Source organism: Rhinoraja longicauda, chromosome 16 (genome assembly GCF_053455715.1).
Source record: "Rhinoraja longicauda isolate Sanriku21f chromosome 16, sRhiLon1.1, whole genome shotgun sequence".
NCBI classification, from domain to species: domain Eukaryota; kingdom Metazoa; phylum Chordata; class Chondrichthyes; order Rajiformes; family Arhynchobatidae; genus Rhinoraja; species Rhinoraja longicauda.
Window position 1 is genome coordinate 11,317,808 of NC_135968.1, and position 19,856 is coordinate 11,337,663.

General features: G+C 46.6%; 1 protein-coding gene across 1 annotated transcript in view; it reads left to right on the forward strand.

Annotated features, from left to right (window-relative positions):
* LOC144600811 (protein bicaudal C homolog 1-like) overlaps positions 1–17,904 on the forward strand; it is a 153,401-nt gene extending 135,497 nt beyond the window's left edge. The window contains exons 6-11 of the mRNA XM_078412702.1: positions 1,792–1,831; positions 3,795–3,949; positions 5,414–5,549; positions 11,531–11,691; positions 15,395–15,494; positions 17,295–17,904. Coding sequence (XP_078268828.1) covers positions 1,792–1,831; positions 3,795–3,949; positions 5,414–5,549; positions 11,531–11,691; positions 15,395–15,494; positions 17,295–17,425 — 723 coding nt within the window. The 3' untranslated portion in view covers positions 17,426–17,904. The remainder of the gene's footprint in view (positions 1–1,791; positions 1,832–3,794; positions 3,950–5,413; positions 5,550–11,530; positions 11,692–15,394; positions 15,495–17,294) is intronic.
* Positions 17,905–19,856: the final 1,952 nt, after the last annotated feature.

The window sequence follows — 19,856 nt, forward strand, 5'->3', positions numbered from 1 at the left end:
TTACAGCGCCTGAGACCCGGGTTCGATCCTGACTGTGGGTGCTGTCTTTGCGGAGTTTGAACGTTCTCCCTGTGACCCGTGTAGGTTTTCTCTGGGTGCTCCGTTTCCTCCCACAGAAGTGCAGGTTCAGTAAAATGGTAAATTGTCCCGAGCGCGTAGGGTCGTACTTGTGTACCGGGATCGCTGGTCGGCACGGACTCGTTGGACCGAAGGGCCTGTTTCCGCGCTGCATCTCTAAAATCTGGTATCTAAACAGTTTCAATCACTCTCCAGGCAGCATTATCCGAAGCATAACAATTCCATTTGCGAACAACATCTTTTTTACAACTACTTTCACCGTTTTAAATCTGCAACTTTGTGGAACTAATCCTCCTACCCAATGGAAACAGTGGTTCCTTACGTTGTCAAAACTCCTCACAGCCTTGTAAACCAGCTTTATTAAATCTCCCGTGAACCTACTCTGAGGACAATTCCAGGTTGCTGAGATCTTGACCGGTGTCTAGCTCTTACTCAGCTAATTCCAGGCATGGCTGTTACCCCCAGAATTCTTGACAGAGACAGCACTTCCCCTTTACACTTGCCTTCGTTAAATGAGTTAAGCTTCATAAAATATTAGACACTTGGAACCAAAGATACTAGAAGAACAAGATAGACCACTTGACCCTGAAAACCGTAAAAATGTCATGGCGCCATTTTAGTAGGCAGAAAACTTGCAGAAACGTTTAAAAAGAAAAATAACAAAAATCTGTGAATTGATAGATGAGATACATTCTGCATTTTAATGGTATCATCACACACACTGTTCCCCCAAAACACTGATTACACTGCGAGAGGCATAGCGAACGGCGGGTTTTGCCTACTAAAATGGCTTCTTTGCGTACTACACTTCAGTATAGGCGATTTCAACGGAGTGGTCCATCTTGTTCCTCTAGTATCTTTGCTTGGAACTGTAGATGCTGGAATTGTGTGCAGAACACAAGGCGCTGGAGTAACTCAGAGGGCTCGGCAGCATCTCTTGAGGATAAGGATAGGCGACGTTTAGGATCGGGTCTCTTCTTCAGATGCCTGACCCGCTGAGTTCCTCCAGCACTTTGTGTTTTGCTCAAGATTCCACCATCTGCGGCTCCTTGCGTCTGCACTGCTCAGAATGAATTGTACTCATTTATTCTGTCGAAAATCAGAAGGGCAGACAGTTTCTTGGTTTTCAGTCAGTGTGGCCTGTATGCATTTAAACGATCCAGTTCACAAGAGATTCATGAAGCAGTATTGAAGCAGTCTAGATTACCTCTCATTGTTCCCTGGTAAGTTTATTGAACAAGAGCAAGATGGAAAACTCTCAGTAGCCCAATGGTGACTCTCAATAGCCCAACTATTTTATTATTTAAGAGTAAATTGGATAGGTATATGGATAAGAGGGGATTAGAGGGTTATGGTCTGAGTGCAGGTAGATGAGACTAGGTCAGAGAGAGTGGTCGGCGTGGACTGGTAGGGCCGAATGGGCCTGTTTCCGTGCTATAGTTGTTATATGGTTATATGGTTATAAAACACTGGAGAGATTGGGATGTTATCGAGGGGTGACTTCATTCCCCCTTCAGTAGAACCACCAAACATCCCGGGAAAAAAATAAAGCAGACGCTGTCGTTTGTCCATGTTCTCCAGCGACGCTGCCTGACCCGCTGAGTTACTCCGGCACTTTTTTTTCTTTTTTGTTTTGTTGTGGTGGAGAAAACGGTGCTTTGCGTCAATGTTTCAGCCAGCTGTTAAGTCATTGTTTCTTCTTTTCATTTTCAGGCTTTTGACTACGAACAGAAGAAGTTGTTGGCAACCAAAGGTATGTGGGGCGACGTGGCCTCTGACCCCTCTCTGCTTGTCACCAGCTCGAGAAAGTCCGATTCCTCGTCCAAACCCTTGCCAGGGGTTGCTGCGAGCTTGTGCAAACGACGGCCAGCTTGCCTCTCCAGCGCCGACCATTCATGCTGAGTCTGGCGTCTTTGTTTATCTGACCATTCATGCTGAATGGTCTTTGTTTTGTTGCGACGGCACATTTAAAGCACCCATTTTTCCGTTGACTGGTGTGAAGCGAGTTCAGATCATTGCTTTTCTTCCACACTGATCTAAAGCCACGGCCAACGGTTTGACAGTAAATGGCCCTGCACATTCCTGAGTTCACGAGTCATATGCCAAGTGAACTGAGAGCGGTCAATCTTGCATGGTGGGTTTGCCTATAAAACCTTTCAGTGGCATTTCAATTAAAGTCGCATCACTTGTTTAGTGGCAGAAAGCCTTGTAAATGGTTGGGTGGAGAATCTGTGGAATTTATTGCCACAGACGGCTGTGGAGGCCAAGTCGATGGATATTTTTAGGGCGGAGATTGACACAGTCTTGAACAGTACAGGTGTCAGGGGTTATGGGGCGAAGGCAGGAGAATGGGGTTGAGAGGGGAAGATAGATCAGCTGTCAAAAGGAATGCTTGTTGTCGAGGTATGATTAATTTTGTCATTTAAAAAAAATGTATTCTTTACCAGTGCAGCCCCTTTTAAGCTTGGTATAGTTGCATAGAAACACAGAAAATAGGTGGAGTAGGCCATTCGGCACTTCGAGCCGGCACCGCCATTCAATGTGATCATGGTTGACCATCCAAAATCAGTACCCCGTTCCTGCTTTCTCCCCATATCCCTTGATTCCGTTATCCCTAAGAGCTCTATCTAACTTTCTTTTGAAAACATCCGGTGAATTGGCCTCCACTGCCTTCTGTGGCAGAGAATTCCACAGATTCACAGTTTATAGTTCATAGTTTAGAGATACAGCTTGCAAACAGGACCTTTGACCTACAGTCCGCACCAACCAGTGATCCCCGCGGGATAACACTATCCAATTTTTGAGACCATTTTTACATTTATACCAAGCCATTTAACCTACAAATCTTTGGAGTGTGGGAGGAAACCAAAGATCTCGGAAAAAACCCATGCAGGTCACGGGGAGAACGTGCAAACTCTGTACAGACAGCACCCGCAGTCAGGATCGAACCTGGGTCTCTGGCGCTGTAAAGCAGCAACTCTACCGCTGCGCCACCGTGCACTGTTTATTTCCTATCTTGCAATGGTGGTGGTGAGACAAGCAATTCCTGAGCTACTGGTAGCCTTGTGGTGCAAGTGTTTGTGGGATGTAGGACTTTGACCCTAGCTTGTGCAAAACTAGGCTTTGGCCCTCAAAGTAGATGAGCTGCATTTGCATTGTCAATATTAAATTGGCCACATAAAATGACCTTGGGTGAATTATTGATGAGGATGTTGCCAGGACTCGAGGGCCTGAGCCACAGGGGGAGGTTGAGCAGGCGAGGACTCTATTCCTTGGAATGCAGGTGGATGAGGGGTGATCTTATAGAGGCGTACAAGATCGTGAGAAGGATAGATCGGGTAAAAGCACAGAGTCTCTTGCCCAGAGTAGGGGAATCAAGAACCAGAAGACATAGGTTTAAAGTGAGGGGGGGGGGGAAGATTTAATAGGAACCTGAGGGGTACCATTTTCACACAAAGGGTGGTGGGTGTAGTCAGTGAATGAGCTGTCAGAGGAGGCAGTTGAGGCAGGTACGGTCGCAATGCTTAAGAAACATTTAGACAGGTACATGGATAGGACGGGTTTAGAGGGATATGGACCAAACGCAGGCAGGTGGGACAAGTGCAGATGAGACATGTTGGCCAGTGTGGGCCGAAGGGGCCTGTTTCCACGCTGTAAGACTCGATGAATTGGAACTTCTCCTCTCTGACGACGCCATTTTACCACTCTTTCGACAGCTATGCTGAAGAAGCCTGTTGTAACTGAAGTAAGGACCCCAACGAATACGTGGAGCGGCCTTGGGTTCTCCAAATCGATGCCTGCGGAAACAATCAAAGAACTAAGAAACGCCAACCACATGCCCTACAAACCTTCCATGGCGACTACGTACGAGGTAGTGAAAGCTTACGACTGCTCTGCATTTTTGTTTATATCATGCGTGCTCTGAGAGGAATCTCTTCAGCCACCGCTAAGTGATGGTAACGCGATGGAGATACTTTTGCAGCCAGCAAAAGTGGCAGCAAGTTGTGGCGCTGCATTGCACATGTAATTCCTTCAACTGAGTTTTAACCAACGTCAGGTAATAACATACCTGACCACAGTCCAAAAATAATGATCTCTTTACTTTGAAAGGATTGATGATCGATATCAGATTTCATATTTTATTTGGCTGTAAGCTTTGGCTCAATGTGGAAGTGCTGAATCTCATTGCTTTTAAACCCGTGCAGTAAGCTCCTAGCTGTGTAAACAATGGCAAAATCCAAGAGAGCAAGAATGATGCCTACTCTGTTTCAGGAAGAAGCCGGGCCCATGTGGCATTAATTACTCTCAATCTATTGCCCTTAGCAGATTCCTCTTTTAACTTTCTGGTCTGGGACCATGATCGTCTTCCAGCAAACCCAACACATTACACTTTGAAACACTACGCACTAATGGGGGTGTTTGGTGGAACGCTGATTCAGCCATAATTGCTCACCTCAAGACTGAACTCTGGACTGTACGGTGCCTGAGAAAACAACTAAAGAGAATTTTCTTTTTCATTTTCTTGAAATGCACAAAAAAAGTCCATTACCTTGAAGCTCATTTGGCCAAAATTAAACCGCTTTGGACCTGGACGTTTACCTCCATCTCGTTCTCGGCACTGCAGTGTGGATGGTTACATTCTGCACATACTCTCAGCAGCTCAATGTATTTGATCACACCGTGATTAAAGTGTAATGTGGTGAAGGGATGCAAAGCGGCAGCCTGTGCAACCTCTCACCCTCCATTTTAACCCTCGGCACAGGCTTCTGTCTCAACGGCTGATCACACAGTCACAAAAATTGTTGCTTTGTCAATGTTCTGCCATCCCGATCCATTCTTATGCTTCGCAGGACAGTAATTCTCTCTCTCCATTCTCTCTCCATTCTCTCTCCATTCTCTCTCTCTCTCTCTCTCTCTCTCTCTCTCTCTCTCTCTCTCCCTCTCTCTCCCCCTCCCCCTCTCTCTCCCTCCCTCCCTCCCTCCCTCTCTCTCTCTCTCCCTCTCTCCCCCTCTACCCCTCTTGAATGGCGGTGCTGGCTCGAAGGGCCGAATGGCCTACTCCTGCACCTGTGTTTCTGTGTTCTATCTTGCTTTGATCTCTAGTCTTCTTACCCTGTCCAAATGGCTCGATTATAATGACGTATTGGCTTTCCGCCGACTGGTTAGCAATGCAACAAAAGCTTTTCATCGTGCCTCGCTCGGTACACGTGACAATATCTTTCCAAAGCTTGGCGCGGTTTAGGCAGAATTCTGTCGCAATTTCAGGAAATTCGCCCAAGTTTTCGAACGCAGCTAAGAGAAGTCAGCAGCATTTAACGGTAATCTCTCTCCACAGTCATCGTCCCCAGCCTCGCTGTCGCGGTCAAACAGCCGAGAGTGCATTGGAGGTGGCAGCGAGTCTGATAACTGGAGGGACCGGAATGGTGATTTTCCAACATCGCTCAACAGCCCCAAGCAAAAAAATAACCTATGTAAGCATTTCAGGTATTGTGACAGAGGGCTTTCCTCTTTAGAATGCGCTATATGATCGAGGAGTCATCGATAAGCGTACTTCCCACAGTTTCTGGTCATTCACGGTTTCGTTCCATTTCATTACCTTGTCAATGTGTTTTGCCTCTGCTCTTAAAATGTGTTGTTCAGACTGGTGGAGTCAGAAGATGTGGATTAATTAACAATGGTGAAGGGCGGCATGGTGGCGCAGCGGTAGAATTGCTGCCTCACAGCGCTTACAACACCTGAGACTAGGGTCCGATCCAACTGCGGGTGCTGTCTGTACGGAATTTGTACGTTCTCCCCGTGGGTTTTCTCCGAGATCTTCGGTTTCCTCCCGCACTCCAAAGACGTCCAGGTTTCGCTGGTCGGCGCTGATCGCTGGTCGGCACGGACTCGGTGGGCCGAAGGGCCTGTTTCCCTGCTGTATCTCTAAACTGAACCAAATCTCAACCAAATTGAGATGTTGGATTTCTGTGTAGTAATGTTGTAAAATTGAAGAGGTAGTTCATTAGAACACCTTAATTTATTTCAGTTGGCGCCATTAACTTTGTAGGGAGTACTTCCAAGTCTCAGTACTTCCAGTCCCAAGTATGCAAAAATTCAGCATATCTAGACGGGCCTGGTGTCGATCTTGCTGAGAAACAAAATATTTTCACGCCTATTGCCGCCTTGCGGTCAGACATATTTTGATTTGAGGTTGGGTAAATCTTTCCTTATGTCCTTACGAAAGAGTGCCACTCATTGCTGAACGGTATCTGAGTGCAATATTTTCTCAGGTCCACGTATTCCTGGCAGCATAGAAGCTGTTAAGTGCATTTTAACTAGGTTTTGCTTGCTGAGGTCTGTACTTTCAACAGCTTGAAGTGGCTAGACTATTTGTACAGATTACCGGGTCTCAGCCTTTCCACTTGAGAATTGCTGTTGTAATATGGTGAACATCTACCGGCAGCGCGGTGGCGCAGCGGTAGAGTTGCTGCCTTGCAGTGCCAGAGACCCGGGTTCGATCCTGACTACGGGCGCTGTCATATCATATATATACAGCCGGAAACAGGCCTTTTCGGCCCACCAAGTCCGTGCCGCCCAGTGATCCCCGTACATTAACACTATCCTACACCCACTAGGGACAATTTTTACATTTACCCAGCCAATTAACCTACATACCTGTACGTCTTTGGAGTGTGGGAGGAAACCGAAGATCTCGGAGAAAACCCACACAGGTCACGGGGAGAACGTACAAACTCCTTACAGTGCAGCACCCGTAGTCAGGATCGAACCTGAGTCTCCGGCGCTGCATTCGCTGTAAAGCAGCAACTCTACCGCTGCGCTACCGTGTGTACGGAGTTTGTACGTTCTCCCTGTGACCACTTGGGTTTCACCCGGGCACTCTGGTTTCCTCCGACAATCCAAAACCGTACAGGTTTGTAGGTTAATTGGCTCCTGTAAAGATTGTAATTTGTCCCGAGTGTGTGGGATAGTGCTAGTGTGCGGGGATCGCTGGTCGGTGCAGACTCGGTGGGCCAAAGGGCCTGTTTCAGCGCCGTATCTCTACACTAAACTAAACTAAACTCTCCAGCTGACATTGTCAGTGTCTGAATCCATGATTGGTTACGGTTATTGGTTAAGATATACAATTATGATTTTTGAATACTGGACGCAATTATTTGACATTCATGAAGAGATGAAAATAATTGATTGTCCCACAGTTTATGTTGTATTAATATGCATTCACTGTATATTCACTGTCTGCTGTCCTGGTGTGCAGTAACTAGCAAAGGATTTCCATTATTATCTTTCTGAAATGGCGCCCATTGTCATATGGTTAAGCAAGAAGTAAAACCTAGCCTGGTATAAACACAGTGCATGCGGAGAGGCAGCCTTGACTTTATTCACTAACAAGGTTAGCAGTCCATTCACTGACTTCAGGTAAACATATCTCTTAGGATACTGGTGGTGAACTGCTACAGTATAAGAGAGCAATATATTGCTTTCCCTCTCTCTCTCTGTCCCTGCCCCGCCCTAGCTCTCCTACTAGTTTTGCTGTCCTCCTGTTTAATGTCATTGTTTTTATACCTCGTTTTCACCTTCCCCTCAACCAACAATGGACCATTGTACATTTCCTTGATCATCGTCCGCTTTGATCTGTCCTTTGCACACCTTACATGCTCTTTGTACCCGTCCATATCTCCAGTTTCCCACTCCCCTGATGGTGATTTTCCAACATCGCTCAACAGCCCCAAGCAAAAAAATAACCTATGTAAGCATTTCAGGTATTGTGACAGATGGCTTTCCTCTTTAGAATGCGCTATAGTATCGAGGAGTCATCGATAAGCGTACTTCCCACAGTTTCTGGTCATTCACGGTTTCGTTCCATTTCATTACCTTGTCAATGTGTTTTGCCTCTGCTCTTAAAATGTGTTGTTCAGACTGGTGGAGTCAGAAGATGTGGATTAATTAACAATGGTGAAGGGCGGCACGGTGGCGCAGCGGTAGAATTGCTGCCTCACAGCGCTTACAGCACCTGAGACTAGGGTTCGATCCCGACTGCGGGTGCTGTCTGTACGGAGTTTGCACGTTCTCCCCGTGGGTTTACTCCGAGATCTTCGGTTTCCTCCCGCACTCCGAAGACGTCCAGGTTTCGCTGGTCGGCGCTGATCGCTGGTCGGCACGGACTCGGTGGGCCGAAGGGCCTGTTTCCCTGCTGTATCTCTAAACTGAACCAAATCTCAGCCAAATTGAGATGTTGGATTTCTGTGTAGTAATGTTGTAAAATTGAAGAGGTAGTTCATTAGAACACCTTAATTTATTTCAGTTGGCGCCATTAACTTTGTAGAGAGCACTTCCAAGTCTCAGTACTTCCAGTCCCAAGTATGCAAAAATTCAATACATCTAGACGGGCCTGGTGTCGATCTTGCTGAGAAACAAAATATTTTCACGCCTATTGCCGCCTTGCGGTCAGACATATTTTGATTTGAGGTTGGGTAAATCTTTCCTTATGTCCTTACGAAAGAGTGCCACTCATTGCTGAACGGTATCTGAGTGCAATATTTTCTCAGGTCCACGTATTCCTGGCAGTATAGAAGCTGTTAAGTGCATTTTAACTAGGTTTTGCTTGCTGAGGTCTGTACTTTCAACAGCTTGAAGTGGCTAGACTATTTGTACAGATTACCGGGTCTCAGCCTTTCCACTTGAGAATTGCTGTTGTAATATGGTGAACATCTACCGGCAGCGCGGTGGCGCAGCGGTAGAGTTGCTGCCTTGCAGTGCCAGACACCCGGGTTCGATCCTGACTACGGGCGCTGTCATATCATATATATACAGCCGGAAACAGACCTTTCGGCCCACCAAGTCCGTGCCGCCCAGTGATCCCCGTACATTAACACTATCCTACACCCACTAGGGACAATTTTTACATTTACCCAGCCAATTAACCTACATACCTGTACGTCTTTGGAGTGTGGGAGGAAACCGAAGATCTCGGAGAAAACCCACGCAGGTCACGGGGAGAACGTACAAACTCCTTACAGTGCAGCACCCGTAGTCAGGATCGAACCTGAGTCTCCGGCGCTACATTCGCTGTAAAGCAGCAACTCTACCGCTGCGCTACCGTGTGTACGGAGTTTGTACGTTCTCCCTGTGACCACTTGGGTTTCACCCGGGCACTCTGGTTTCCTCCGACAATCCAAAACCGTACAGGTTTGTAGGTTAATTGGCTCCTGTAAAGATTGTAATTTGTCCCGAGTGTGTGGGATAGTGCTAGTGTGCGGGGATCGCTGGTCGGTGCAGACTCGGTGGGCCAAAAGGCCTGTTTCAGCGCCGTATCTCTACACTAAACTAAACTAAACTCTCCAGCTGACATTGTCAGTGTCTGAATCCATGATTGGTTACGGTTATTGGTTAAGGTATACAATTATGATTTTTGAATACTGGACGCAATTATTTGACATTCATGAAGAGATGAAAATAATTGATTGTCCCACAGTTTATGTTGTATTAATATGCATTCACTGTATATTCACTGTCTGCTGTCCTGGTGTGCAGTAACTAACAAAGGATTTCCATTATTATCTTTCTGAAATGTCGCCCATTGTCATATGGTTAAGCAAGAAGTAAAACCTAGCCTGGTATAAACACAGTGCATGTGGAGAGGCAGCCTTGACTTTATTCACTAACAAGGTTAGCAGTCCATTCACTGACTTCAGGTAAACATATCTCTTAGGATACTGGTGGTGAACTGCTACAGTATAAGAGAGCAATATATTGCTTTCCCTCTCTCTCTGTCCCTGCCCCGCCCTAGTTCTCCTACTAGTTTCGCTGTTCTCCTGTTTAATGTCACTGTTTTTATACCTCGATGTCACCTTCCCCTCAACCAACAATGGACCATTGTACATTTCCTTGATCATCGTCCGCTTTGATCTGCCCTTTGCACACCTTACATGCTCTTTGTACCCGTCCATATCTCCAGTTTCCCACGCCCCCTGACACTCAGTCTGAAGAAGGGTGTCGACCCGAAACATCACCTGTTCCTTTTCTCCAGAGAAGCTGTCTGTCGCGCTGAGTTACTCCAGCATTTTGTGTCTATCTTCGGTGTAAACCAGCACCTGCATTTCCTTCCATCACATCTATCTGCACCAGTTGTTGCCAAGCTGGCTTCAGATGAAAGCCATTAATTTAACATTGTCTTATTCTGCATGAAGCCAAATGGTTTTTTTCCTGTGGATTTAGACAATTTCAGTGTTGCTCTGGACATTGTTGAGATATAACAGAAATATGCTTGAAAATGTAACTTCGATTGGAGGGAAAAAAAAGCATTGACCTAGGAGGTGTACAGAGGATACACAACAGAGTTCCTAAACACCAGTCAGATGTGTCTAACTGGTGTGTGTCCATTCATCATGACATAGACTTGTGGATAATGAGCGTAGTGTAGTTCAGAGGAACTTTGGACCCTTTGTTCCCAAAGTTCTCCATCAGTCAGGGTTTTCCATGCAGGAAAAATGTTCCCAATGTTGGAAGGGCCCAGAACCAGGGTGAAAGTTGAAGAATAAGGGGTAGGCCATTTAGAACTGAGATGAGGAAAAACATTTTCACCCAGACAGTTGTGTATCTGTGGAATTCTCTGCCACAGAAGGCAGCGGAAGCCAATTCACTGGATGTTTTCAAGAGAGAGTTCGATATAGCTCTTAGGGCTAACGGATTCAAGGGATACGGGGAGAAAGCAGGAACATGGTATTGATTTTGGATGATCAGCCATGATCATATTGAATGGCGGTGCTGGCTCGAAGGGCCGAATGGCCTACTCCTGCGCCTATTTTCTATTTCTATGTTTCTATGTTATGTTTGGGTGAGTTATAAATCAGTTCACAGTGTTTTCCATCATTTAACAACAATTTCATTATTATTGTATCATGGGACTACCAGGCTGATAGACTATTGATTATTTAACGGGCCAAATGTAGGCAGATGGAACTAGTTCAGCTGTGAATATAGACACAAAATGCTAGAGTAACTCAGCGGGACAGGAAGCATCTCTGGAGAGAAGGAATGGGTGACATTTCGGGCCGAGAACCTTCTTCGACCCGAAACGTCACCCATTCCTTCTCTCCAGAGATGCTGCCTGTCCCGCTGAGTGACTCCATAATTTTGTGTCTATCTTCGGTTTAAGCCAGCATCTGCAGTTCCTTCCTACAACATTCCCATAGGTTTAAGTTGAGAGGGAAAAAATTATGAAGTGACTGCAGGGCAGTTCATCTGTGAGACCAGGTTAGCATGGATGAGTTGGTCTGAAAGGCCCATTTCAGTGCGATATGACCTTTCATTAGAAAAGGTCAGTTCTGATACGAAGTAGAAATGATCTCCAAATTCACCATGAGCATATATATTGCCAGACCAGTTTCACTTCTGGTGAGTTTATGATCTTCTTTCCGGTGTAATATTTGGCTTTTAATGCTTGTCTCCTCAGCTGAGCACTATTTAACCAGCACTAGCTACATGGACTGCATTTCCTCAATGATGGGCAGTAATGGCTGCAGCCTGAATAACTCCTTCAAAGGCTCAGAATTGCCCGAACTCTTCAGCAAGCTCGGTTTAGGCAAATACACGGACATCTTCCAGCAGCAAGAGGTTAGTCCAACCACTCCTCACTGAATATTTATTGTTCAATAGTTTAATACTGCTTTATCTGTCACATATGCAACTTTTTAGTTCAGCCTAGTTTCGAGATGCAGCTCGGAAACAGGCCTTTCGGCCCACCGAGCCGGCACCGACCAGCGATCCCCGCACACCAACACTATTCTACACACACTAGGGACAATTTTACATTTATACCAAAACAAATTAACCTACAAACCTGTATGTCCTTGGAGTATGGGGAGATAACTGAAGATTTCGGAGAAAACCCACGTGGTCACGGGGAGAACGTACAAACTCTGTACAGACAGCACCCGTAGTCGGGATTGGACCCGGGTCTCTGGCGCTGAAAGCGCTGTAAGGCAGCAACTCTACCGCTGCGCCATCGTGCTGCCCCCAACAGCACGGTGAAATTGTTTTTGCGTATATCACTTATGCAGGCGCCACCATTTTGAAGGCGCTGGAGGCATTAGTGTGAATTGTGAGGAAGATGCAATAAGGCTGCAGGGTGACTTGGACAGGTTGTGTGAATGGGCGGATACATGGCAGATGCAGTTTAATGTAGATAAGTGTGAGGTTATTCACTTTGGAAGTAAGAATAGAAAGGCAGATTATTATCTGAATGGTGTCAAGTTAGGAAGAGGGGATGTTCAACGAGATCTGGGTGTCCTAGTGCATCAGTCACTGAAAGGAAGCATGCAGGTACAGCAGGCAGTGAAGAAAGCCAATGGAATGTTGGCCTTCATAACAAGAGGAGTTGAGTAGGAGCAAAGAGGTCCTTCTACAGTTGTACCGGGCCCTGGTGAGGCCGCACCTGGAGTACTGTGTGCAGTTTTGGTCTCCAAATTTGAGGAAGGATATTCTTGCTATTGAGGGCGTGCAGCGTAGGTTCACTAGGTTAATTCCCGGAATGGCGGGACTGTCGTATGTTGAAAGGCTGGAGCAATTAGGCTTGTATACACTGGAATTTAGAAGGATGAGGGGGGATCTTATTGAAACATATAAGATAATTAGGGGATTGGACACATTAGAGGCAGGAAACATGTTCCCAATGTTGGGGGAGTCCAGAACAAGGGGCCATAGTTTAAGAATAAGGGGTAGGCCATTTAGAACGGAGATGAGGAAGAACTTTTTCAGTCAGAGAGTGGTGAAGGTGTGGAATTCTCTGCCTCAGAAGGCAGTGGAGGCCAGTTCGTTGGATGCTTTCAAGAGAGAGTTAGATAGAGCTCTTAAGGATAGCGGAGTGAGGGGGTATGGGGAGAAGGCAGGAACGGGGTACTGATTGAGAGTGATCAGCCATGATCGCATTGAATGGCGGTGCTGGCTCGAAGGGCTGAATGGCCTACTCCTGCACCTATTGTCTATTGTCTATTACCCCGGTTCATCTGCCCACCGGCCCACACTTAGCGCCCGACGTCTCCAGCTCCCTCCCGGTTATTCCGTCCGACGAGCCTTCGGGCGGATTACCGGTCCCGTGGTGAAATATGTGCACTTCCCCCAACGATAATGTAATAGTTTTCTTCATGTTTTAGTTAGGGAAAAGAAAGAAATGTATGTGGGATAGCAGGAATGAGATTTGGTAGAGGGTTTGAATCTGAAGAAAGGTCACAGCCCGAAACGTCACCTATCCATGTTCTCCAGAGTGTTGCGAAGAAGGCATTTGGCAGACTTGCCATCAGTGGTGAGGTTGCTGAGTACAGGAGTTGGGACATTCTTACACAGCTGTGCAAGAACTTGGTCTTAGCGTCATACAGCATGGAAACAGGTCCTTCAACTCAAATTGCCCATATCGACGACGATGTCCCATCTAAGCCAGTCCCATCTGCCAACTTTTGGCGCATATCGCTCTAAAGCTTTCCTATCCATTGTACCTGTCCAAATGCCTTTTAATTGTTGTTATCGTACCAGCCTCAACTACCTCCTCTGGTAACTCTTTCCACAAGCCCACCACCCTCTGCTAAAAAATTTGCCCCTCAGTTTCTCATTAAATCTTTCCCCTCTCACCTTAAACCTATGTCTTCTGGTTATTAATTTCCCTACTCTGGTTAAAGCAGCGTTCACCCCATCTATTCCAAAAGAAAATGTGGTGAGACCACATCTGAGGTATTGTGCGCAGTTCTGGTCATCCTGTTATAGATAGGATGAATGTCATTAAGCTGGAAAGGATACAGAAAAGATTCATCAGGATGTTACCAGGACTCAAGGGCATGAGTCATGAGGAACAGAAAATGCACGAGGGACACAAAATGCTGGAGGAATTCAGCGGGACAGGTGGCAACTCTGAATAGAAAGAATGGATGATGTTTCGGGTCACGAACCTATGCAGAGATGCTGCCTGTCCCGCTGAGTTACTCCAGCATTTTCTGTCTATCTTCGGTGTAAACCAGCATCTGCAGTTCCTTCTGACACCATTCCAAAGCTAGTGGGCATAGGCATCCCTGTGTGGTACCTCAGCTGCACGGAGGCAGAAAGGAAAGCTCTACAGCGGGTAGTCCATAGAGCTCAGAGGGCCATCGGAACACAGCTACCAGACTTGGAGGGCATCTACAACACACGATGCCTCAGAAAAGCCACCAGCATCCACAAAGACTCTTCACACCCCTGCAACAGTCTGTTCGAACTCCTTCCATCGGGCAGACGATACAAGGCCTTCTATGCCCGCACCTCCAGACTCAGGAACAGCTTCATCCCCAGGGCCATAGCTGCTATGAACCGGTCCTGCTGAGCCGGATGGCCACAACGCATAGATCAACTTGCACTTTACCCTGTCCAAAACTGTTACAACTGTTTCGTTTCGTTGGGTTGCTACTGTCTAAATTACCTAAATTATTGCATCGTATGGGAGGCGCATTCCCAATCTCGTTGTACCCCTGGGTACAATGACAATAAATATATATTGTATTGTATTGTATTGTATTGTTTAAGGTGAGAGGAAAAAAAGTATTAAGTGACTGCAGGGCAATTTATTAATGCAGCGGGCGTTACATATATGGATCGAGCTGCCAGAGGACGTTCTGGAGGCGGGTATAATTTTTACGTTTAAAAGACATTTGGACTTTGTTTCGGGGGATATGGACCACACGTAGGCAGATTAGACCAGCTCAGCTACAAAACCTGGTTGGCATGGACGAAGGTAGACACAAATTGCTGGAGTCACTCAGCAGGACAGGCAGCATCTCTGGAGAGAAGGAATGGGTGAGTTTCGGGTCGAGACCCTTCTTCAGTCTGAAGAAGAATCGACCCGAAACATCACCCATTCCTTCTCTCCAGAGATGCTGCCTGTCCCGCTGAGTTAGATCAGCCGGTAGCATTGATTTTGATGTGTAAATATTCAGCGACAGAGAATCGACCCGACCCATTGAGTCTGAAGAAGGGTCTCGACCCAAGACGTCATCTACTCCTTCTCTCCAGAGATGCTGCCTGCCCCGCTGATTTACTCCAGCATTTTGTGTCTGTAGATGGTCATAATAGTTGAGTGGATGTCTTCTGTACAAATCCAATGAAATGGCATAGGAAGGGAGCTGTGGCGCAGGCAAAACGTGCACGAAAGACGGGAAGTCTAAAGAAGGGTCTCGACACGAAACATCACCTAGTCCTGCTCTCCAGAGATGCTGCCTGGCCCGCTGAGTTACTCCGGATTTTTGTGTCTATCTCCAGTTCAATGGCATTCATCTCTGTCCCTCTTATACCTCCTCAGATTGACATTCAAACCTTCCTCACTCTGACTGACCAGGACTTGAAGGAACTCGGGATAACCACATTCGGTGCCAGAAGGAAAATGCTGCTTGCCATTTCAGGTCAGTGTCTGCTTTTGTGTAATTTTGTGTTTATTACAGAATTCCAGAATCTGCAGCTATTTTGATACAAAAAAAAAAACAGATGTTGCCGGAAATTAGAGATATTGCAATGAGATATTTTTAGTTCAGTTTAGAGATGTATGCCAATTTGCAGAATTCCTTCAACTTGAGAGATGAGCCTGCAAAGCTAACTTTGTACTGCAGGAAGTTTAGTTTAGTTTAGTTTAGCTTTGGGATACAGCGCGGAAACAGGCCCTTCGGCCCACCGAGTCCGCACCGCCCCGCGATCCACACACTCGAACACTATCCTACACACCCAAGGGTCAATTTATAATTATACCAAGCAAATTAACCTACAAACCTATACGTCTTTCGAGTGTGGGAGGAAACCGGAGATCCCGGAGAAAACCCACGCAGGTCACGGGGAGAACGTACAGACTCCGTACAGACAGCATCCGTAGTCAGGATTTAACCTGGCTCTTTGGCGCTGTGAGTCAGTGACTCTACCGCTGCCACCCTTGAAATAAGATATGGAAGATTCTGGAATCTTTAGGAAAAAACTAACTGCTGGAGGAACTCAGGCGGCCAGCCCACATCCGTGGAATGTCAAAGCCGCCACAGCCAGACATAAAAACAACTTTTTTTCTACGAGCAGTAGCTCTACAACACAGCCAAAAGTCTGTAGCCTCCTTTTGCTCTGGTATTTTATTTAATTCTTCACATGTTTAAATTATAATGTTTAATTTTTAATTATCTACTGTATATCGTGTTGTTACGTGCGAGCAAAGCACCAAGGCAAATTCCTTGTATGTATACATACTTGGCTAATAAAATTTATTCAAATCAATTCAATCCAATTCTATGAAGTGGTCCCTTGGGGAGCTTAGTGTCCAGTGGACATCCTTCTACTTATCCACCAGCTCCTCCATGTGGCACAAAAACACTTTGTCAGAATTGCTCATCTCCCCATTCAGAATTTAGACTGGCGAAACATAAGAGTCTTAACTGCAGAGAAAAATAGGCCATCTCGCCTTCGGAGGCTTCTTCGGCCGTGGGCCGCGTGGATATCGGAAGCTCCCAGCCCCTGCCCTGGGTGGGGGCCGACATCGGGAGCTCCGGCAGCGGCAGCGTCTTCGCCCGCCCCGAATCGCGGGGCTTGGGTCGGCCCGCTGCGGACCTTTCACCGTCCGGCGCGGCCTGGAACGTGGCAACTTCAACAGCCTGACCGCGGGAGAAGACGGCAGGGGAAGAGAAAAGACATTCTGGCCTTCCATCACAGTGAGGAGGGACTGGAGGAGACTCACTGTGATGGATGTTTCTTTTTGTTTGGTGTTGGTTTATGATTGTGTGTGTCATTGCTTATTTTTATTGCTCTTATTGTTGGACTGTGGGTAATCTTTCATTTCACTGCACATTTATGTGTATGTGACAAATAAAATTGACAATACAATACAATATATCTTTATTGTCATTGTACAGGGGTACAACGAGATTGGGAATGCGCCTCCCATACGATGCAATAAATCAATTAGCTAGTCAGTATTGATTTAAACAACCCAATGAAACAAACATGGATAGGAAAAGCTTATAGGGATATGGGCCAAAGGCGAGCGGATGGGGGGTAGTGTAGATGGGGCATCCTGGTTTGGCGTGGGCCTGCTTTGCCCATGAGCGTGACTGTACGGAGAGCCGAGAAATAGCGACAATGTGGCATTAGAGTAACTGCTATGTAAATCACATGTACAATGCAAGGGGTTGAAATGGAGCCTGACCTTCGTGCTTCCTTTACTTCCTTTGCAGAGTTGAGCAAAAGTTGTCAGAAGCCCTTTGAGCCTCCAAGTATCCATTCGACGTTTCTAGAAGGCGGAGCGAGCGGCCGGTTGCCACGACAACATCACTCCGAGGTTGCCAGCATCAGTGGCCGGTGGTAGCACCAAAACTGGAACTCAGTCGCCCGTGGCCACCACCGTAGAAGGCTGGCACAAACTGTGCGCGACCATAACCCCATGGAGAGCATTCACTGCACAGAGCCCTCCACGTTCGAGGAGTTTGGATTACAAAGAGCAAAGCCTGCTTGATTTTGTGCAAAACACCGTGCCAAATGGAGGAAGAAAAAAAAGAACTGGCTCTTATCAATGTATATTCCTTGGTTGCCTTCCCTGTTTCACCAAATATGGTACCAATCTATACGCAGATTAGACAATGTTCATTAACACAAGCTTTCATGCTCAATATTATTTATTAGAGAACAAAAACTTAAATTATGCACTGAAATGTTAGGTTCTACCACGGAATTAGACTCGAACCACTAACCTGAGTGCATTGTGTTGTCTAGTTTGTGAGCGGGGTGTGAAATGGAAGTACTTCTGAGGAGAGAGACTTGCCTCTGCACTTCACATGGCCTGGCTTTCTGGACCCATGGAAAAAAGGTTTCTTTTCCTCGAGTCCTCAAACTTGGAAAGATCCATTTTATTACTTAAAATGGAATGGGCTTGTGCAGGGGATTAAGTGAAATTGGCACCGTCCTGGAGTCAAGTCATGATGCCAAATGTTGTCCAATGCATCTCGGATACCTGGTTGACAGGGAAGTATGTCCACTCAAATTCAAATATGGATACAGTGCCTCCAATCAGTAATTAAATCCGATTGCATTTTACTGCCATCTTAAGCGTGCCTGTTACACTTCAGGATGCTGCTTTTTCAAACTATAACCCATTGGTTAAAAAAACCATTACATTTTCAAACATTTTTATTGCAGCCAGTTCTGTCACCGAAGTGCGTTTTGTATTTCCAGTGTGGAAACCATGCATTTGCCTCAACCGGGTAAATGGTCTTTGTTGTCGAGCTTCCTCTCACCTCTGCCAAGCGCATTCGTTCCAAACATTTCTTGCGTCTGCCCTGTGTCCTTGCAAATGGATCTACACCGTTCACCTCAGCTACTCCTGGGTCAACCGCATTCCACGTCCTTGACGATTTTGCGTTAAGAAGCCGCTTGCCGAATTCCTGATGGGATTTAATTTGGTTTATTATTTATTCACAATTCTTCCAGTCCCTGTGGTCAGCTCAGTAACCGGATCTAAATTGGGACAAAAAAAAAATCAAACAGCAGAAGCAACTCAGCGGGTCAAAACATCGACTTGTCCGAAGGAACTGCAGATGCTGGTTTACATCAGAGATTGACACAAAAATGCTGGAGTGATTCAGTGGGACAGGCGGCAGCATCTCCGGAGAGAAGGAATGGGTGGCGTTTCGCTGCCTGTCCGGCTGAGTTACTCCACCATTTTGTGTCGATCTTCGCCCAAAACATCGACAGTTCCTTTCCTCCCACAGATGCTGCTCGTCCCGAGTTCCTCCAGCATTTTCTTTCTCCTCCAGATTCCAGCGTCTGAAGTTTCGTTTCGTTTAGAGGAACAGTGTGGAAACAGGCCCTTCGGCCCACCAAGTCCGGGCCGACCAGCAATCCCCCTGCACTGGCGCTGTCCTACACACGCTAAGGACAATTTTACAAGGGCCAAAGGCAAATTAACCCATCAAACCCGTGCGTCTTTGGAGGAAACCGGAGCACCCAGAGAAAACCCACGCAGGTCACGGGGAGGAGGTACAAACTCCATACACGGGTCAGCACCCGAGGTTAGGATTGAACCCAGGTCTCTGATGTGAAGAGGCTGCCTCTCAGCACCAGCACCCACTGTGGCTGGAGTTGAGGGGTAGCAGCAGCTCTAGCAGCTATGCCACAGTGTAAGCAGTTACTTACTCTTTGCTGTCGTAGTACCTGGAGGGCACTGCTGCAGTGTCGCAACTAATGCAGTCTTGCAACATGCACACCCATCCGATGCTCCAACTAGCACTGTTTCTATGAGTGGACTTAGTGCACAAAGTGAACTGGTGCAGGAACACATGCACAAATATGTGCACGATATGGCAGCATTTGATATTGGCAGCATTTGTATCTACAATTTTGTGTTACATTGTGTCACGAAAATAGTTCCAGTTTAGAGACACAAGAGAGGGAGGAGGCTGTCTTACAGCACCAGAGACCCGGGTTCGATCCTGACCTGGAGTGTTGACCATGTGGAGTTTGCACATTCACCCTGTGACGGTGTAGGTTTCCTCCGTCTGCCCCGGTTTTCTCCCACATCCCAAAGACGTGCAGGTTTATACAGTAGGTTAATTGACCTATATTGCAAATTCCACTCTGTAGTGCGTTCGGGAGTGGAGGCAAACATGGGATGACATAGAACTAGTGCGATCTGGTGATCGGTTGTCGGCGTGGGCTGTAGGGCCTGTTTCCACACCGTATCTGTAAACTAAACTTAATTCTGCAGCTGCCTTCCCATGCAAATTGAGCTCGTGCGCGCGAGA